The sequence below is a fragment of the Chaetodon trifascialis genome, chromosome 23, assembly GCF_039877785.1.
Source record: "Chaetodon trifascialis isolate fChaTrf1 chromosome 23, fChaTrf1.hap1, whole genome shotgun sequence".
NCBI classification, from domain to species: Eukaryota; Metazoa; Chordata; class Actinopteri; order Chaetodontiformes; family Chaetodontidae; genus Chaetodon; species Chaetodon trifascialis.
Window position 1 is genome coordinate 17984128 of NC_092078.1, and position 22260 is coordinate 18006387.

Sequence of the window (22260 nt, forward strand, 5' to 3'; positions counted from 1 at the left end):
TGGAGACTGTAATATTTCTTGTTTCACTTTGTCATTTATCAAGCTCATTCTGTTTTGAGTGCAGATTTTGACATTTAAAAGTTTGGGGTAAAGAAAAAGTCTGGACTGAATTAGCATGGGAATGTTTTTTACTTTCTCCAATACTCACTGGTTTCTATAATTAGCTCCAGGTTTATTGAAACCATTGTTTTGCATGGTTCTAGGTTTAACTCACTCATTCACTCTAGTATCCATGTCTCATAGTTATGAAACAGTAGCATCCATTTTGGGGCCATCTAGCTCTACTTTAACCGAAGTGGATCCCCAGCCCAAGGATATCTCTTCTATGGATCTGAAAGAAAAGACACTGACCACTTCAGACGAGTTTACTCCACATTTCGTCTGCAACACTACTTCCATACAGAAGATAGGAGGCCAGTTTGAAGCCATTCACACCAAACATAACATTGAATATCCAACAAGTGGTCGATCACTGTCTCCATCACCAGCGACTGAAAGTGATGAAGGGTCATCGGTCTGTGCAAGCATGAAGAAATGGCCACCACTGACAGAAGCAGATATCACTGAAATATCAAAGGCCAGTGGTGAACAAATAGAGGAACAAAAGGCTAGTCTTGATCAATGGCATACGAAGGAGAGATCACTCTCAGGGCAGGACTCTGTTCAAACATCAGTGTACATTGAAAGTTTGTTAGCAAGGCACCAGACTGAGACAGAACAGGAAGAGGTTAGAACAGTAACAGCTCCTTCACAGCTGGATAAAGGGTGAGTGCTATTGGATAAAGATCCGGTTTTGTGTTTGGTTGCACGGTGTGACAGTGTACATGTCTGCATTTCTGGTGATAACATCATCTCTTCTTCTGCTTATGAGCACTTACTACTCGGGATATTGTGATGGACAACTATTTGTAATAGCTGCAAGGATTTGCATTGTGTTGGGGTATGGTAATACTGCATTTTTGGTAGCATTGTATGTAGGTGTTGTAAACTGAAGTTAATTTTGCTTTGTGTCCTTTATGTGCTGCTGTGTCATTTCAATGACCGTGTGCATTTATATAAGTGAAGCAGAATATTGACAAATCAGTTTTGGTTTGCATTCTGTAGTAAGATTTGGTTGCTGTCTTTTTCATTGAGCAGATTAAATTGGTTGGAGTATGGCTGCATGACACAACTATATGACAAAGTAAAGATCAGCAAATTCTGAAGCTTGTTCTTGTTCTTTTCCTTAAGCCCCCAACAAACAAGCATGGAAGAAATTTCTACCACATCCCTGCATCCTACTTCAAATGAGTCACTGACAGATGCCAATGCCAATAGAGAGATACTCACAGACAAAGCCTCAGACTTTCAGCACGTCAATCCAATTGGGCCACAAGCTGACATTGCTGTCCCTCAGCGAGGCAGAAAGCCTAAGAGAAATTTTCCAGAACCTCAACAGCAAGAGTATGATCAAGAAAAAGACACGGTTCCATCACAACCACTCAGAAGGAAGGAAGGTTTAACACCAGACCACAAACAAAAATCTGATGGTGTGTTGGTCAAGCTCCTCCCTGAGGTTTTTCCAGTCCAGTCTGGAAAGAAAGCTGCTAATGGTGAGATAATTTCCACACAACCTTCCATTGGCCCATCTCACACAAAGAAAGGAGACAGTAGCATTCCTCTAGGTGTACCTCAGAATGAACGTAACCAAGAAAGTGTTGGTGGTCAAGTAACACCATACACTGGTGACCACATAAAAAAAGGGGAGGCTGAATCTGTGCAAATACCTATCGATGTTGTCCCTCCTCCTCGTGTAAAAAGAAGAGATGGTAGTTTGCCACCTGAAACTCCACAGAGAACTGCCCCTTGCAAGCCCCTGAGAAGAAAAGACGGCATTACTAGAGAGACACCCGTTCCAAAAATGAATGATCAACAAAATTTGAAAGCCCAAGTCAGTTCTGGTTTGAAAGCTTCTGAACATGTTCCTCCTCAACCTTGTCAGAGAAGCTGTGATGACTTAGGTGCTTTACAGAGCATTGATAAGCTCTGTCAAACAGCCACTGAAATGATCCCTTCACAACCTGTTGGAGGAAAAGACCAAACAACCACCAATTTTGTTGGGAGTACATTAGATACAGAATTGGTCTGCTCAGAGGACACAGAACAAACCTATTGCACCCTGGAATGGCCCAAGAAAGACATTAATACATCTTTTCAGGCCTCGTCTCATGTAAATCCTACCATAGAAACAAAAGAAATTGAGAGCATCGCCCCCAAGCCAGAGATATTTCATGTTGATCAAACTGCTTCTCTCTCAATCATAAAGAAGATACGTCTTCCACAACGTGGCAAGAGATGCCCTTCAAGTAAATGTGGCAAAATTGACAATGTAAAGGGAAGTATGACACAAAATTTAAATGTTACAATCAAGGAGTCTGTAAATCCAGTCCAGATTGTCAACCCTGTTAAGGGTGATATGGAAGAAATTAAGCAGTCAAATATAGCTGGTGGCTCAGAGGATACATCAAAGATAGCAGAGAAGCACAAAAAAACTAGTCATATCACAAGGCCTTGTGTGAGGAGATGTCTCAGTGGGTCCTTCCAAGGTGATGTTACAGCTACAGAGAGCATATCTAAGGCTTTCTATACAGAAGAGGCACATGCAAGACTAGGTGGTCCTTCATCCATTTCCTCAACAATCAAAGAATTGTCAGAGGTTCAGTACAGCAAAGGCTTCCCCCCTCTTCCTCTGGGGGATCAACCGTCTACATCTGCAGTAGAAGAAGCCACTGTTAAATTGAGGAGAAGCAGATTGACCAATGAGAGCATTGTTCAAGTCGAGGATGGTAATATTTCAGAGAAGACACCAGGAGCTCCAAGCTTGCCTGTACCAAAACCAAGAGTAAAGAAACGTCTCAGTGGTTTATACTCGGATGACGTTACAATTTCTGGTTCATCACCACCCTGCCGACCACACACAGTAGCTGACACCATTGGCCATGAATCAGTCCAACAGAATGAACAGTCAAACTTGCCTGTTCCATTGCCTCGGACCAAGAAACGTCTCAGTGCGTCTTACTCTGATAGCACACCAACTGTAGACAATGTATTCCCCTTGGAAATGGAATTCTCTCAGAGAAGCCCAGAGGATACATCCGTCACTAGTAAGGAAACAAAGGAAGGCTCAGTGTCACTGAATTCAAGTGTGATCTCTGAAGGAGGTTTTGTCACAATCCAAGGAGAAGATGACGTTGCATTAGAGTTGGAACGGGAAGTTTTAGCAGCTATGGCAGAAGAAGAATTTCCACTGGCACACTCTGTAGAAGATAATGAGAAACCAGTGGATGAAATCATTGAAGACTGGACCTTTACAGACAAACCTGCTCTTACTGATGACTTAAAGAGTACTACAGAGGCAATGTCTGAGCAGGATGACATTGAAAAGGTCCTCAATGAAGAGGTTGATAGGGCCCTTGCTTCCACTGTTGCATCTTGTCAGGATGACTGGCTGCATGTAGAGAATGATAAAGACAGTGAACCAGTGGAAATGAACTCAAGGAAGGAAATAAGGGATGAAGAGTTGGACTTTGGCTTTGTGTCAGTAGATGTAGCTGCTGGTTGTTTAGAGGAAGAAAGGTAAGATGAATCAGTACACATCAAGGGGTGGGGGTGCACTCACAACTGAGATATATGTGTGTTTTGTGTTATCCCCTCTCTACACTATAGAAATTCTAATTTCCCTCTATTTTCTAGTTATCTAACATGTTCTGCTGTGTTTCTGGTTTCATTAGTGACATGGTTACCAGTGTTTTGTTGTCCATGTAAAAAGATATTTTCAAGTGAATTGTGGAATTTCTGACTCACTTTGCTTTTGTGTGTCTTTCCAGGCAGAGTGAGAGAGCAGAAGAATCTTCAGGTCAGCCTGTACCCATGCCTTGTCTCAAGAAACGTTTGAGTGGTTCTCGCCAAGTTGACAGTAAGTCACAAGTTTCCCGCCTCCACCAAGCCACAGAACCAACAACTCCTCAGAAAAGACCCGCAGACGGAGATGCCTCCCTGGAAGTAAGTTGAAACTGCTCTTACTGATGTTTAGGTATTAACAAACGTTTGAAATTTGGAAGATGTTGCTCAGGGTGAAGAAACCAACAGATAATTGTCACCAACTCTGCAGTTCTCAATTTCAAGGAGATTGTTAGCCTCTTTCCGCTTGTTATTTTACTACCAGCCCAGCACTAAACAGCAGACAGACAAAGTTACCTACTAACTTGTAAAGTAAGTGCCAAGTGTCATGAATATGGAACTTACAGGTACACAGAAAAAAACACCAAATGAATGCCATATTGCTTTGTGTCTGTTGGATCTGTTAATTGGCCAATGATGCCACATGTTTGTTTAGCTTCATGCACTGGTATAGAATTGTATGCATAACTTCTTGGATATGTACAGAACATAATACACTGCTTGACATTTTATGCCAGTCCATCATTGCCGCTGTGCCTATATACAATCACCAAGGAGTATTTATGTTTTAATTTCACTCAGCTGTGTACTACATATATAAATAAACGACAGTAAACAAACTTGAACAACAACACTTGAACATTAACAAGTTTGCAATGTTGTTCGGCAAATGGTATTCTGTTATTCAGATGTGTTATTGTTTTGGCAAAAAAAAAAAAAAAGCCATTAAATAATGGTATTGTGTGTGTTCTAGAACCTCTTGGCCAATCCCAGTTTAGTGACATCCAGTCAGTCTCTACTGGAATGGTGTCAGGAAGTCACACAAGGTCACAAGGGAATGAAGATAACCAACTTCAGCACCTCCTGGAGGAATGGCCTTGCCTTTTGTGCCATCTTAAATCACTTTCACCCAGAAAAGATGTAAGAAACAGTTGAAATAGTTAGTTATACAGGTAGAGAAAAAGAAACCTCCCCTTAGTCTCTTAATGTATACACTGTTTATTTTGTCTTGTTTTTCCTTTGTGTAGTAATTATGAAATGTTGGACCCGTACGACATCAAGCGCAACAACAAAAAGGTAATTAACAATTGGCTAGCTGTTGTTTAAATTACCAACATAGCATAACTGTAACTTTTTCACTTTTTTTGTGTTGGTTGACAATTTGTAATCTGATCCATCGATCTATTTTGCAGGCCTTTGATGGCTTTGCTGAACTTGGCATTTCCAGGCTGATGGAACCTTCAGACATGGTCATGGCCGCAGTGCCTGATCGCCTCATTGTCATGACCTACCTCAACCAGATCCGTACCCATTTCACAGGCCAGGTGCTCAGTGTGCTTCACATCGAGAAGGATAGCAGCGAGTCTAGCTATGCAGTAGCAGGGGACCAGGAGAGCCAAGAGGACCCTGAGGCAACTGTTCGCTACTGTGCCCAGAGGCTTCAGGAGGAGGGTATAAGTCTTGAGACAAATGGAACTGCTGGCACAGCAGAGAAGGACAATGAATCCAGTAGGGATGTGGTTCCACCTCCCAGAACCAAACGGCTGCAGGTTACTGGGGCAGGTGGGACTCAGTTACCAGTGGCACCACCAAGGACTCATTTCCTGTCCAAGTCAGGTTTCTCTCGTGTCAAAGACGCTGATCTGGTCAAGAAGCGTAGGTCACAGCGGAGAAGTGGGTCATTAGATGAAGGAGACATATCAGTGGTATGATACCTGATTTCCTCATTAATTTATCCCTTTTCATTCTAATCTTTAACTTCTGTGATGTGTGATTTTTTTTTCCTCTGCAGGTTGTTGTAGGGCAAGAAAACAATGTAATTGCCCGAAGGAAATCAGACACCGGTTAGTTGTTTTCAAAAAGAGTAGTCTCACCACTGATTTAAAATACCCACCTTTTTTTAAAGGTGGCATTGTTTCCAGTTGACTTAATTTGGACATGGTGATTTGGAATGTTTTTTTCATTGACAAAAATAAAGTTGTAAAGCATTGCTTAATTTATGCAAGTGGTATAGTTCATTTGTGTTTGTCTCACAGAGAGAACAGAGGCTGTGGTTGAGGCGGGAAGACCAGAAGGCCAGGTCAGTTAGCAACCATTTGTTTCACTCCAAGGTTGAATGTCTAGAACTTTCTCTGAATTAAAGTTGAATCCAAATATGAAAGAACTTTCTTTTCTGCTGATTTGTCACATGCATAACATTTCTACTCTATTTTGTATCACTGATACAAAACACAGTTTATTGTTACACAGTAGGTAATTATGTCTCTGTGTGTGTCTGCGTGTTCATGTGTCCAGGACCCCAGCCAGTATGTGATGAATCAGATGGAAGCACTGGAGGTGGAACAAAACCATGTAGATAACAGAGCAGGTGTGGTGGAGCGGAAACTCAGACAACTACTGGAAACAGGTAAGATACAAAGGAATTTCACAGCTCTCACAGAACTTTGTGGCTTGTTGCACATGAAATTATAGATTACAAAGAAATATTTTGAATGAACAAAGTAATTCAACTGTAGAAATTATTACATTTAGGGAAGAAAATGAGTAATTTGGGGGAATCATTTGTAATTTGAAGGCAGCAATTAATCAACTTTGGTTTTGAAGATAGAATGAATGCAGTGTATCCCTGAAATTTTCCTTCATAACAATGCCAGAAGCCCACATATACATGCAGTGGTGGAAAAAAGTTTTCAGACACCCCATGCATTTATGAAATATTGCATTAACTATTATGATTAACTATTGCTCTTAGGTCTTCAAGTGCAATTTCTTTTAGTATAGTCACAGCCAAAATACTAAACAAGTCCTAAAAAAGCCATTAAAAACTAAAAATTGATTGGTTCCATAAAAATACAAAAGAAATTTTGAGTATTGGGTCATTTTGGTACCAGTGATCCACTAATGAAGTTAGATAGATTTAAACAGCTATGAAAGAATGATATGTTTTAGCGATTTTAGTGTTGCCAGTTCTGATCTTATTTATTAATCACTCTGAAACTCAATTATCCCAATTTTGGAAAGAGGATGCCTGTAACACAATGGTCATGCTCTTGTGATTCTCTCCTCCAGGCAGTGACAAGGTGGAGGAGGAGAGGTTGATTCAGGAATGGTTTATGCTGGTCAACAAGAAGAATGCTTTAATCAGGAGGCAGGATCATCTGCAGTTACTGTAAGACATCCACAACACACAATGCTAGAAGCATCTACAGTATAAACTGTAGAATTTGCAGTACAATACTCACAATTGACCAAAAAACAGACAGATACCATAATGCATCTCTTGTGATCGACAGGCTGGAGGAACAAGACTTGGAAAGAAGATTTGAGCTGTTAAACAAAGAGCTGAGGGACATGATGGCAATTGAAGGTACGACTTAATTGCTAAACATATACTGCTTCAACAACATGCCAGAATGCAGTCCATGACAGACTGACACTCCTTCAAACACTGCTTGAATGCTCAGATGGTGGCTTTGTGCTCATTATCTTCTGTCTCACAACAATTAAATCATTCACTTGAAAAAAGAGAAACTCTCAAGGCTGTCTTGAATTCTGTCAAGGAAGTGGTTGAGTGTTTGATACACATAGGATGGGTGGGTGGTATCAGTTCCATCAAGTCAGACTGATGTGCACAACACCCCAAACATACAGTATGTGGTTATTTTGCAGCAGCCTGTAGTTGTTTGTGCATGGTTATGCATGTTAAATGTGTCGCACCACAGATAGTACTAGTCAGCACGATAGTTACACGCAGCGTAGAGACTGGGGAGTTTTCTTGACTTGGAAAAAAGAAATAAAAAAAAATTGTTGTCAACCTTCCAGTTGTATCAGGAGGTATCAGTAAATATCCTATTTACTAAAAAAATGGGAAATGTTGATAAAAATTGTTTAAAATGTTGGATGTGAATGTGAAGATAGTACACACACACACACACACACACACACACACACACACACACACACACACACACACACACGTATATATATGTGTGTGTGTGTGTGTGTGTGTGTGTGTATGTGTGTGTGTGTGTGTGTGTGTGTATGTGTATGTGTGTGTGTGTGTGTGTGTGTGTGTGTGTGTGTGTGTGTGTGTGTGTGTGTGTGTGTGTCTGTCGTCACTTCCCATTCTTTTATTCCAGAAAGTTCCCATCCTTCTGAGTAGTCTTTTTTGTTTCTTGCTGTTGTCTTTGTGCTGTAGAGTGTCAGAAGACTCAGGCCCATAAACACAGAGAACAGCTACTGCTTCAGGAGCTGGTTTCACTGGTCAACCAGAGAGATGAACTGGTCCACGATATGGACGCCAAGGAGAGAGGGTGAGACACACTTGCTGTGGTCTTGAAAGTCTGTGAGTCTCTACAACTGCATCGGTCAATATGTGTATATGTATACTGACTTAGGAAAACTGGAACCAAAACAGATGAATGTTTTTTCATCAAGACATCACTTTTCTCAAAGGATTTCTCCTTTATTCATGGTTAATGTACCACTAGATGGCAGTATAGAGAGAGGCTGCTAAGAGCCAGCACATCATTTGGCAGTTCTCTGCAGGCAGAGTGCTTTCATGTACTGCCTACACTACTTCAAAATGTGTTCAAAGATAAGATCAACTATGTATCTGTACATTATGTACAGATTATAAAAATACTTTTGCCAATATGGATAATAAATACAACAGTGGGCTGCACGGTGGTGCAGCAGGTAGTACGCGTGCCTCACAGCAAGAAGTTTGCATGTTCTTCCCGTGCATGCGTGGGTTTTCTCCGGGTACTCCGGCTTCCTCCCACAGACCAAAAACATGCTCATTAGGTTGATTGGTGACTCTAAATTGCCCCTAGGTGTGAGTGTGAGTGTGAATGGTTGTGTGCTTGTGCCCTGCGATCGGCTGGCGACCGGTCCAGGGTGTACCCCACCTACCACCCGTTGACAGCCGAGATAGGCTCCGGCCCCCCCGCGACCCCGAAAGGGATAAGCGCCATAGAAAATGGATGGATGAATGGATGGATAGTTTCGTTTGGCACATTTAATTGAAGAATCAAAAATGGTCAGCGGCATAGAGGATGGATGCAGCATAGAGGATGGATGGATGGAAATACAACAGTAGGTTTGTGATGTGGAAGTGGGAAACAGCATCAACACAGTGTTCCATTAAATAATGCTGGAGTCTAACAGTCTGACAGCTGTTGGAATAAAGGACCTGTGGTCACGTTCTGTCTTACACAATGGATGCAGATATCAGGGACACCCAAAAGATAGTCACAGCAGTGAAATCAAATGAAGGACTATTCACAAATAATAATAATGATACACCGTTGTTCTTATCAGTGTTAATAAAGAAATCTTTCATCATATATTTGTATAGACTGAGTATGCAGTCACTACACACAAACACAATGATTTTTTTCTGAATAATAATAATGCATTTATTTTCAAGACACGCAAAGACACTGCACAACAAGTTAGATAAGTAGAACAAATTCAGCGTAGAGATGAACTGAAATAAAGTCAGGGACAATACACACTAGAAAACTGAAACTAAACTCAACTGTCAGTTTAACTTTACTACAAACATGTATAGTGATCTGAAATATACATACACACACTGATTGAAATAATGCCTCCTGCCTTTGAAGCTGGATTTACACCACTGTAGGATGAATGTGAAAACAAGCTCTGCAGCATTCTGTGCAGCTCAAACATCACAGTGAAGCTCCGTAGCTCCAACGTGTTGCACGTGATGTGTGACAAGGGGCACGTCATCTATGGAACAGCTGCTGCACCCACATGTGTAGGCACCATAGCCACACCATAACCACTCAAGGCTTCACTCTCACTTAACTGGTTTAACTGACCCATGACCTTGTGTGTGCATGTACCTGAGCCCACAGCAGTACTGTGACTGAAAGCATGCATTGTTGACACTGATGGAGGAGACCAGTTGCTCAAGTGCTGCCTTCACGAAGCAGCCACTGTGCACCACCTGTGTTGTGTGTTGTGAAAGCAGCAGGTCAGCAGTGCAGTAACAGCAGCCTTAGTTCTCCCTCAGTGTTCAGGTACAGTACTGCCGTGGGCTAGTTATGCATAAGAAATGAAATGATGAAAAAAGACCTACAGTATAGATGGCCTAAAATGATTCACAGTGATGTGAGTGGAAGATGAGTTGTGATGCTGTCTGTGTCAACGGCTGTTTTGATTCAAATAAAAGCACATCTGCTTCGGCAGACTGAAAAACATCCTATGTTGACAGCCTGTGTCTCCTCTCCATGTCTTCAGAGGTCTGGAGGAGGACGAGCGTCTGGAACGAGGCCTGGAGCAGCGGAGGAGGAAGTATGCTAAACAGCAGAAAGAGAAGTGTCTGATGCAGTGATTCTACCATCCCCCAGCCACTAAACGCTGGGCCACCGATCTACTGTGGGAATGTGGGACAAGACAAAATCAAGAATGGGACAGTGGGTTGTTTGGTCCTCTTCACCTGCACTCAGATTGATGGCTGTGGGTTTAAATCAGCAGTAAGAGGACATTTAGGCTGGACAGCACAGCTGATCCAAGGAGGAGCACACTGAACCAGTACGAGGTGGCATTGTAACTCCAGAAGACACTGATGGTGAAAAACTAGTCTCAGAAATGTTAGCTATGCTTTGGCTCTGTTACTTTTAAACCCTAAATGGTGTTCAGTACCAACAGGTTTTGACCCACTGAGAAGAAGCTGCAGCAGTGCCTCAGTGAGAGCTGCTTCGTGCCTTCTGACTGTGTGTTTTTGCAGTTTCTGTGCTGTGTGTTAGTGAATTTTGTTACATGTTGTTAATGTGAATGTAAAGTGTGCAACACAGAAAATGTGCAGTCATATATGAGCTGCCAAAAACAGTAGAGATGAAGTTTGACCAGTGTTCGTTCATTAAGACCAACAGCAGGACTGATCTGTTTGGACTGGACCTGCTGCTAATCTAGTGCCAGTAGATTCATACTTTAAAAATTCAGTACTTTTCAGATGACTGTTACTCATAGCAGGTAGAGGAAGCCAATAAGTCCTCCAAACTGAGCAACAACAACAAAATACTTTTTGCCTTTGGCTTCAAGAACCACCCATAGAGATGTTTTTGGATCTATCAGCAGGACCACATCGTTTGTCAGTGCTTTCCTTAACTGTTACATGACCATGTCATTCATTTGTCTGGATAAGGTTTGGTTACGTCAAGACTTAAAAAAACACTTCCTGATTAGGGTTTGGGTTGAAAAAATACTTGTGAAAGATTGTGGTTATGGTTAAAGCCATCATTGACCGCATACACAAACACTGTGTGTACATCAACAAATATTTGTTCAGCCCAAGATGAAACTACTTTTTGAACGTGCAAGTTGTCACCACAGTGCCTTACTGTAGGATGTGGTACATTGGAAACCAAGGTTCACACAAATTTTGCACAGAGTATCATGGTTAGTCCATTGGAAAAAATAGGTCCATTTAAAAATGAAGGCGATGAAAGAAATGTGAATCTAATGTCTGTCGTCAATCGTTGATTTTGGTGTTGAAATGTTTACATCATATTGTGTGACCACTTCTCTGGTGGAGCAGATGGAATGAAGGTGCAAATGGAATGCAGAAAGCAGCCATGGTCATGAAACAGATGGAGTCTTCAAACTAACTCACTGAATTCAAGTTTTGCTATTGATTCATTTGACACGTATGAGCTGGAGAAGCAGCCACACAGATCTGCCTTTTATTGCTTTGTGTTTGAACCAAAGCTCATAGCCCCCCTTATTGTAGCATTTGACTGCATTCATATTCATGACCACCACATAGGAACATTTCTATGAGTACATGTACAGTAGGATCTTTTTCCTTTTAACACTGATTTTCAGGTTCGTGTATTGAAACGCGTTTAGTGAATTTAATCATTTATTTGGCTGTTCAAGTCACCGGAAAATGACAACCTTTACATTACGCAAATGTTGTTTTTTTCTGAAATGAAAGGTGAGGATTTGAACATCTCTGCATGATAAAAGCCAAATCTTCATTAGCGCAAAATTAACATTAGCGCTTCCATCTCTTCCATGAATTAAAGAATGCTTCCTCCCTGTTTTTGCACTGAAAGGTTGTGTTTGCTCTGCAGTGCAAGCATGTCCAGGAATAGTAACATTTCTGGGCCTGAGAGGTTTTATTTTGTGCGTAAAAGTCTGCACTTCTCATGTTGCCATAACTGCTGGTTCTCGCAGCTGTTGTGTGAATTTGTTCCAGCCTGTCAAGAGATGATTGCAGTTGGAAAGTTTTTATTTGCAGTGTTTATTGTTATATTTGCACTATTTGTAAAGTTTGGAAAATACAAAAGATTTGAATGACTTTACACATCTCCTGCAGTCTTATTTCATAATGTTGTGTCACAGTCCTGCATAGCACTTACCTGTGCTGCAGCTCTTCAGCCATGCCCCATACCTGCCCATCTGCACACCTAGCCTATTAGGTTCATCTGGAGGGTATTTAAGCCACGCGGTCATTCTTCCCAGTTGCCAGATTGTCTTTGCGCCATGCCAGACTCTCCAGCGTTGTTCTCCAGTTTGATCTCCGGTATCCGACCTCACCTGTTCCTGACTACTCCTTCTGTCCTAGCCCTGTGTTTGTGGGTGTGCAGATCTTGCTGCCTCGGTGGTTACAAAGAGCACATTCCTCCTCCGAGAGTGATTTTGACCTCGTCGAAATCTGTCTGTGATTCCCGTGTTCGATCCACTCTCCTCACACTAACTCCTTCTGAGCCGGCTCTCTGCTCAGTACGGCACATTGTTGCTCCGGTTGTCCATTGTCCTGTGTTCCCAGTAAATCGGCCAGCACTGCAATTGGGTCCTCCATTAGCCCGTTACAATGTTGTGTAATATCTTAAATGTGCTGCATGATATTTCTATCAGTATATAATATGAATCTGTAAGGGTTTGTCCAGAATGTGTAAGGTGGCCATTACTTTATAGTTTGTCAGGTTAACCTCCTGATTTTGTAGTGGGAAATATCACATGTCCAGGTCCCTCAGTGGCTCCAATAACTAGCTGCTGACTAGATGGTCTTTATTCAGAAGTAAAGGAGCTATGTATTCAATATTTTGTTGCCATATATTTGGCAAATTTCAGTTTCACTTCTGTTGTGTGCATTGGTGGGAATGTTCCATGCAGACATTGAGGTTTAGTTTGGGGTAAACAATTCAACAAATTGTACCCGGCACTTTATTTGAGACACTGGGGGAGGGCGTTTAAGTTATTGTTTTGCTTTTTAAGTGATGGAAGAGGATTATCGGAGAGTGTTAGCTTTTTCTAAAAGTGAAACATATGATTCATCTCCCCTCTCGTCCACAGTCATTTTTTCTATAGTGTTCAAGATACTGTATGTTGACTGAGGCAGTGTCTGACATCTGTCAATCACTACTCACACACGCTGGGAACCGCCCACTCCCTCTGCTCATGCTGCCGGCTACCGCTCAGTCAAACAGCTCTGTGAGTGGCGTCAGGAGGCTAGTGAGAGCTATGGTGGAGCAACAGCCACCCGCAAAGGAGGAACTGCCCATACTGCCGCTGCCAACAATAGTGTATACAGCTAAGACAACAAATAACTATCCATCCATCCATTTTCTATACCGCGTATCCCTCTATCGGGGTTGCCCAGCTGTCAACGGGCGAGAGGCGGGGTACACCCTGGACCGGTCAGCAGTCGATCGCAGGGCACAAACAAACAACCATTCACACTCACACTCAGGGGAAATATTACAGTCACCAATTAACCTAATGAGCATGTTTTTGGTCTGTGGGAGGAAGCCGGAGTACCTGGAGAGAACCCACGCATGCACAGGAAGAACATGCAAACTTCACACAGAAAGGCCTGACCTGGGAATTGAACTGGCAATCTTGTTGCTGTGAGGCACGCACACTACCTGCTGCGCCACCGTGCAGCCCCAACAAATAACCATAAAGCTAATATGGTGATTGTTACAGTAACACTCCGTAGTGTGTAAGGTATGTTAGCGACTGTGATGTAACGGCTGGGCAGAGTTAGCTTGTTTCTGATGCTAAGGCTAATGTTACTGGTTGTCATGGCAGCCGCACAGATGCTGCAGGGAGGAGGGGCTTGGAGGCAGGGCATGAGTGCAGCGGAGAGGGAGGGGGAGTGACGTGAACATGTGTTGGTTCAAATTTTCAGGCTAAGTCTGCTCTCTACTCCATCTTACATGCTGCAGCTTTAAGTCTTTTAAAGACTTTCATGGTTCAAATCAGGTATAAAGAGGTGGAAACTGACACCAAAACCAACCAGTTAGTGTTTTCCATGAATTCCAATAAGGACCAACTCAAGTGTGACGGAGAGCTAAGAAGCTCAAGTTTTAACCAGAGATAATACTGTGCATGGCTGCGTAGCACACTGTCTTATAGAACTTACAGTCAGAGAAATGCCACAGTTTTCTGTTCTTGTGGATTTGGTGGATTAGATAAGATTAATTTCAGTTAATAAAAGGTGTTTGTTGTTCTAAAGCAGTGGTTCTCAACTGGTCTGGCCTCAGGACCCACCATCACCCCTTAATGACAAGCCCCGACATGAACAGAGAGCACTCCACTGCATAAAAAAATCCCCTTCAAAACAAAACCACAGGAATTTTTTTCCCAGGCAAAGGCCCGCAACCAACTGAAATGGGTCCGCGACCCACTTTTGGGTTGCGACCCACCAGTTGAGAATCACTGTTCTAAAAGGAGTTGCCTTTGAAGCAACATGTGGTTCAATGGTTCTAAAAGTGTGTGTAGGGGAACTACCTTAATTTGATGTTGCATTCGTTGATAAAATGACGGGGCACCACCTTCCTCAGCTAAGAAGGACTGCAGAAATTAACTGCTATAACGCTGATAAAATACTAACGAATGAACTAACAGTAAACCAGTCTGATAATCTGAAGTGTAAACTCTGGATACAGGGATCGTATATATTGATACATTGATAATTGGCAGACTTTCTGGGGAAGACCTGGTCTGATTAGGAGAGACGGCATCCATCCCACTTTGGAGGGAGCAGCTCTCATCTCTAGAAATCTGACCGATTTTATTTATGAACCTAACCCCTGACAACTCAGAGTTGAGACCAGGAGGCAGAGCTGCAGTCCTACACGCTTCTCTGCGCCTCCATTAGAGCAGTTACCCACCCAACACTCCATAGAGACTGTGTCTGCCCCCCGACCACGTAAACTAAGTAAACCAAAAGTACAGAGAAGAGGAGTTAAACATCATAAGAATCTAATTAAAATTAGAACAACCTCTGCAATAGTACAACAAGATAGGAGAATTAAATGTGGACTCCTTAACATCAGATCTCTGTCCTCTAAAGCTGTTCTAGTAAATGAGTTAATATCAGACCATATTGTTGATTTATTTTGTCTGACTGAAACCTGGCTGTGTCCTGAAGAGTATGTGAGCCTAAATGAAGCTACTCCTCTGAGCCATATTAATACCCACATTCCTCGAGGCAGCGGCAGAGGAGGTGGAGTTGCAGCCATTTTTGACTCAAGCCTTTTGATCAACCCTAAACCTAAACTCGACTATAACTCATTTGAAAGCCTTGTTCTCACTCTTTCTCATGAGAAATGGAAAACAGTGCAGCCACTTTTATTTGTTGTGGTATACCGCTCTCCTGGTCTTTACTCCGAATTTATAGCTGAGTTCTCAAGTTTAGTCCTTGAAGCAGATAAAGTAATTATTGTAGGTGACTTTAATGTACATGTCGACGTTGATAATGACAGCCTTAGCACTGCGTTTATCTCAGTATTAGACTCAGTTGGCTTCCGCCAGAATGTACATGAATCGACTCACTGTTTTAACCACACCCTTGACCTTGTTCTGACATATGGCATTGAATTCGAAGACTTAATAGTCTCCTCACAGAATCCTCTTTTATCAGTGTTAAGGCCGGGGCTGAGAAAACCGGACTCAGAAGCGGAGAACAGGAACAACAGTTTATTGAACAAAATTCAATAAGGCAAAAATGAAAATCAGCCTGAAGGCGATAACCAGAACCAAGGGTGGCAGTCTAGCTGGAGATCCCTCGACAGCTTCTGGAGAAAGAACACAAAACACCGTTAAACGGGAAAGCACTCAGGCTATAGTAATCCGCAGGTGCTGGAGGGAAAACTCAACAGACACCGGGTGAGTCACTTGTCTCTCTGAGAGCGGCTGAAGCAGAAGTGGGCCGGTCAGCGCGGGACGAAACTCAAAACTCCTCTTCGGGAAAAAGCTCTCAGGCAAACCAAAAACGACAAGAACTGGAGGAACTCAACAGATTCAGGTAAGTAACAAAAAACTCCTAATGGGAAAAAGCTCACAGGCTGAAACAGAAACTCACAAGAAAAAACTCAGAACAGCGTGCAGACGCTCGGGCAACAGGACACGTGGCAGAGGGCGAGAGATCGTTTCTGGCGAGACACAATGGCTAGAACAAAGGATCATCTGGCACCAGAGTATGGGAGAAGCCTGCTTAAGAAGGTGGACCCTAATGAGGGAGATTAGAGACCGGTGTGTCGACTCGCTGCTCACCGCGGAGGAGATCAGCTCCGCCCCTGCCATGGTCCGGCCCTAGACGCACATTAGGAAAAAAGAAAAAAGAGAAAACAAAAACATAGCCAGGTACCACAGCCATAACAATCAGACCATCATTTAATAACTTTCGAATTCATATTACCAGACTACCAGCCAGTAGGCAAAAATTCTTATACCAGACTCCTGTCTGATAGTGCTGTAGCTAAATTTAAGGATATGATCCCATCAGCATTTAATTCAATGCCATGTCTCAATACAACAGAGGAGTCTTATGCTAACCTTATCCCTCCCAGATTGACTACCTGGTTGATAGTGCTACAGGGTCGTTGCGTATGACACTTGACTCTGTTGCTCCCCTAAAAAAGAAGAAAATTAAACAGAGGAGGTTAGCTCCATGGTATACTCCTCAAACCCGCAAATTAAAGCAAACTTCACGGAAAATAGAAAGGAAATGGCGTTCTACCAATTTGGAAGAATTTCGGTCCGCCTGGCAAGACAGTCTTAAAATATACAGGAAAGCCCTCCGCAGTGCCAGGGCAGCCTATTACTCTGCACTAATAGAGGAAAATAAGAATAATCCCAGGTTTCTCTTCAGCACTGTAGCCAGGCTGACAGAGAGCCATAATTCTATTGAACCATGTATTCCTTTAGCTCTGAACAGTAATGACTTCATGAGCTTCTTTAATGATAAAATTCTAACTATTAGAGACAGAATTCATCGACTCCTGCTGTTAACAGGTACTGTTTTGTCTTCAAACACAGAAACCGTAGAAACTGTTACTCAGTCTGTCGCAGTTTTAGACTGTTTTACACCTGTCGACCTTCACCAACTAATTTCAATAATTTCATCATCAAAATCATCTACCTGTATTTTAGATCCTATCCCGACTAAGCTGTTTAAAGAAGTATTACCTCTAATTGACTCTTCAGTATTAGACATGATCAATCTCTCTTTATCAACAGACTACGTACCACAGTCCTTTAAAGTAGCTGTGATAAAACCGCGATAAAAGCCTACTCTTGATCCAGGGGTTTTAGCCAACTATAGACCGATATCCAACCTTCCCTTTCTCTCAAAAACTCTTGAGAAAGCAGTTGCCAATCAGCTGTGCGACTTTCTAAACAATAATAGTTTATTCGAGGATTTCCAGTCAGGATTTAGAGTGCATCATAGCACAGAGACAGCACTGGTTAAAGTTACAAATGACCTTCTAATTGCATCTGATAAAGGATTTGTCTCTGTACTAGTCTTATTGGATCTTAGTGCTGCATTTGACACCATTGACCATGGCATCCTATTGCAGACACTGGAACATTTCATTGGCATTAAGGGAACTGCGCTAAGCTGGTTTAAATCCTACTTGTCAGATCGCTCTCAGTTTGTACGTGTTAATGATGACTCCTCTGTGCTCACTAAAGTCAGCTATGGAGTTCCGCAGGGTTCTGTGCTTGGACCAATTCTATTCACCTTATATATGCTTCCTTTAGGTAAGATTATCAGGAAGCACTCAATAAATTTTCATTGCTATGCAGATGATACCCAGCTATATTTATCAATGAAGCCGGAGGAAACCAGTCAGTTAACTAGACTACAAGCATGTCTTCATGACATAAAGACCTGGATGACCTGCAATTTTCTGATGCTAAACTCGGACAACACTGAAGTTATAGTAGTAGGCCCTAAACATCTTAGAAAGTCACTTTCTGATGACATAGCAGCTATGGATGGCATTGCGCTGGCCTCCAGCACCACTGTAAAGAATCTGGGAGTCATCTTTGACCAAGACATCCTTTCACTCCCATGTAAAACAAATTTCAAGGACTGCCTTTTTTCACCTACGTAATATCGCAAAAATCAGGCATATTTTGTCTCAAAATGATGCAGAAAAACTAGTCCATGCATTCGTAACTTCCAGGCTGGATTATTGCAATTCCTTACTATCAGGCTGCCCAAATTCGTTGCTGAATATTCTCCAGTTGCTCCAGAACGCTGCAGCACATGTTCTGACAAAAATCATATTTCTCCAATACTCGCCACTTTGCACTGGCTCCCTGTAAAGTTTAGAATAGAGTTTAAAATTCTCCTCCTTACTTACAAAGCCATAAATGGCCAAGCACCTTCTTATCTTAAAGAGCTCATAGTACCTTATTGCCCCACTCGAACACTGCGTTCCCAGAATGCAGGTCTACTTATGGTTCCTAAAGTCTCAAAAAGCAGAACAGGAGTCAGAGCATTTAGCTATCAAGCTCCTCTCCTGTGGAACCATCTTCCAGTCTTTGTCCGGGAGGCAGACACTGTCTCTACATTTAAGAGTAGGCTTAAAACTTTCCTTTTTGATAAAGCTTATAGTTAGGGCTGGCTCAGGCTGGTCCTGGACCAGCCCCTAGTTATGCTGCTATAGGATTAGACTGTTGGGGGACATCCAAAGATACACCGAGCTCCTCTGTACTTCTGTCCCTCTCCATCCGCACGCTCTCATGTCCCACCACGGCGTGTTACTAACTTAGCTCCTTCCCCGGAGTCTCTGTGCTTTGTCGTCTTGCAGGTTCCCATGGACAGTGGCTGAATCTGGATTGTGGATTTCAGCTGTGTCTCCTGCCTTGGCCCTGCCTGACAGCCACAGCAACTGCTACTGCTATTATTACATCCACTGTCACTGTTACTGTGATTACATGTCTGTCTCTCTGTCTCTCTCTCTCTCTCTGACTGCATTTCTGTCTGTCTGTCTGTCTGTCTGTCTGTCTGTCTGTCTGTCTGTCTGTCTGTCTGTCTGTCTGTCTGTCTGTCTCACTCTCCCTCTCTTGCTCTTCCTCTCTCACCCAACCGGTCGAGGCAGATGGCCGCCCACCCAGAGTCTGGTTCTGCTCGAGGTTTCTGCCTGTTAAAAGGAAGTTTTTCCTCGCCACTGTCGCCAAGTGCTTGCTCATGGGGGAATTGTTGGTTTCTTTGTAGATAAAAGAGCTTGGTCTGTACCAGCTCTATATGGAAAGTGTCCTGAGACAACTTCTGTTTTGATTTGGCGCTATACAAATAAATAAAATTGAAATTGAATTGAATATATTCAGCTCAAAAGGACACCGTCTAACCAGGACTTACATCAAAATCTCATTTATTAAGCAGAATTATGGATAATGAATGATATATCATGAATGGTACGACAGAAGATATGAGGTGATATGACAGAACACAAAAGAAACTTATGGCAACGTGATGACAAACAAGTTTGGCGATAGTGAGAAGTAGTTGTAAAGGGAACAATGGGGACGCGAACGTAAAGTTAAGGGATTTAACGAGCAGTTGAGAGAATTTGGATAAATTAGCAGTATCTTAACCTCACGGACCAACTCTTATTCAAACCCGCTGAGCATGCCTACTGGTTTGCTGGCGTTCCGATGGGTTCTGCTCCGAACTAACTCGAAGATGCCCAGGTGCTCGTCCGTGGCTCAATCTGCTCGGTGGTCTGGTGGAAGGCCCAGGCACACCAAGGTGAAGAGCTGATGTTGGACGGTGATGTCTCTCGAACTGGGTTCTACGGTGTCGGTTACAGATAAGGGACGGCTCCAGATGGTTGTTAACCCAGACCAAGGATCAACAGCTGGCTGCAGGGTTTTGGTTCGGTTGAGTCCGTGAAGGATTATTTTAGACTGATAGTAACAAAATTGATAGTCTCTTCGATGGCCGATCGAAAAGGGTCTACAAAATTATTATTATTTGACTAAAATTTACAGACTAAAACAAAAACGTGTGGCTTAGAAAAAGGAAGGTTTACGGCAAACTATAGAAACACGTCTTCGGAAAATTAAATCACGCTACTCGGTTTGGCTTTTGCGTAGCTCGAAGACGGGAAAAACTTAAAGAGCAAAACAACTGTACAAGACTAAGACAACTAAGAAGTAACAAACAAAACTAAAACAAACTAAAACATAACTTAAGACAAGACTGAGTAATGCGCACTGAGTAACGCGCACTAAATTCATGCTGCGGCTGCAGACATTTAAATCTCACTCCGGGGCGTGTCTAAAGGGCAGGCCGTGACACACGTGACGCACAATGTAATCTCGCCTCATGGAGCTGGAATTAATTAATGATTCATACAAGGGGCTCATCTGCTTCTCACTATGGTCAATCACATATATTTTGAATGGACATCACAAACATCAAAAGTTAAGTTTAACATAGAAGTTTGGTTATGCTGGAGTTTTGAGAAAAAGCACACAAGCATATACCACAAGTTGCTTCGGGAAGGTCCAATTTACAACCCATCAGCATTTGCTGATTTTTGTGGGTTCCTCTGAGGCATGTCATTTGTCTCTCCAGACAGTTTTATTGTCTTGAGCCCTTAGGGCTATTGGGGGAGTAATTAGCATTGAGTGGGACATCCTGGGTAGGAGATAGGCGTTGACCTTTTGGCTCTCTTGCGGGCTTGAGGAGGCTGAACCCAAATTCAAACTTAAGGTACCTGTGTGGAGTCATTGTCAGCTGGCCTTCATTCTCACTGTACAGACAAGCAGGTTTAACTTCTTTCACTGTCCGTTTGAGTGCTGTCTGATTGTTGAATGTTCTTGTCTTTTGTTTTAATTTCTGACTTTTCCTCACCTAGTATTTACAGAACTGTCTTTGTACAAAGCATTGTCCATTTGTTTGCTTAGATTTAATTTAATTTAAATGAACATTTGATGTGCTTGTCAGAAAGCCTGTTTTCCCCCCTTGTGGTTGCTTGGTTACTGTGGTTGCTTATTATTGTTACTTGTGTGTTTCTGTAGCTTGTATAATTTCAATGTTGATCATTTATGTTACTGATTTGATATTTAGAGGCTTAATTGCCATGATTCAGTATTTGATAGTCAGTACTAAAGAGGCTGCTGCTTAAAGCCATTCTTTGATTGTCTTAGAATCAGATCCATACCTGCTGCACCAACCAGTAGAATGCACTGTTTTTCAGTGCATTAAGGTTGATGTAATGGTCATTTCGCCATTCCCAAGTAATGACTCATTCCTTCTCTGTTTTAAGAATAATGAGTCAGATTTGGGGAAGGTGGGGATGTTGGTCGGCAGATTGGTCATTCTTCAACTTTCAGTAATTGTGTCACAGTCCAGGCCGTGGCTTTAGCCCGTGACAGTGAATCTTTCTGATTTTCATTGAATTTCATTTCAAGTGAATGAGGAAGAAATGATATGTAGCAAGTTTACAGTCAAAAGCTTCTAAATATTTCAAACTTTGATGGTGAGTACTCATTTAGAAGGAGCAGCAAACCTTTAAGAAAAACATATATCATCATGCCAAGGAGCAGCAGATGTCAGATGTCTATCTGCTGGCAGTTCATGCAGTCAACATGGGACAAAAGTGTTTGTTTATTTGTTAATTTGCTCACCCACCAAATTGAGAGTAAAGTAAAGTAAAGTCAGCCACTATAACACTTTATATCCCTACAATATACATCTATATTAATGGTATTGATGGAAGGAATATGTGTATGTGTGTGTGTGACAGTGAATGGGACTGAAGACATGAGATTAACACCGCAAACAATAGAATTTTCCATAATAACTCTTCTCTTCCAGAAGAAGCCAGAAGTGTGGGCATCTGCAGCCTACCTTCATTTTTGCCTTGTGTGCTCCTGTGTTTCCCTTCTCCTCTGTCTCCTGTCTGTCTTTCCCCTGTCTGTCTTGTGTGTATGTGTTCACTGCAGGGCGGACTCATCTGGTCCAGCCTCCTCCTCTCCTGAGCCCACTTGACTGCAATTATTCAATCAAGGCAAGGCAAGGCAAGGCAAATT

The 22260-nt window shown here is 42.3% G+C and overlaps 1 protein-coding gene across 3 annotated transcripts in view; it reads left to right on the plus strand.

Annotated features, from left to right (window-relative positions):
• ehbp1l1a (EH domain binding protein 1-like 1a) overlaps nt 1-12278 on the plus strand; it is a 44845-nt gene extending 32567 nt beyond the window's left edge. For 2 of the 3 annotated variants that reach the window (XM_070993581.1, XM_070993582.1), the window contains 13 exons: nt 244-765; nt 1231-3615; nt 3867-4041; nt 4694-4860; nt 4968-5016; nt 5133-5645; nt 5732-5783; nt 5976-6019; nt 6235-6346; nt 7009-7108; nt 7233-7306; nt 8138-8252; nt 10210-12278. In XM_070993581.1, coding sequence (XP_070849682.1) covers nt 244-765; nt 1231-3615; nt 3867-4041; nt 4694-4860; nt 4968-5016; nt 5133-5645; nt 5732-5783; nt 5976-6019; nt 6235-6346; nt 7009-7108; nt 7233-7306; nt 8138-8252; nt 10210-10303 — 4402 coding nt within the window. In that variant the 3' untranslated portion in view covers nt 10304-12278. The remainder of the gene's footprint in view (nt 1-243; nt 766-1230; nt 3616-3866; nt 4042-4693; nt 4861-4967; nt 5017-5132; nt 5646-5731; nt 5784-5975; nt 6020-6234; nt 6347-7008; nt 7109-7232; nt 7307-8137; nt 8253-10209) is intronic. The other variant, XM_070993583.1, reaches the window with a different exon arrangement.
• The last annotated feature ends 9982 nt before the right edge of the window (nt 12279-22260 follow it).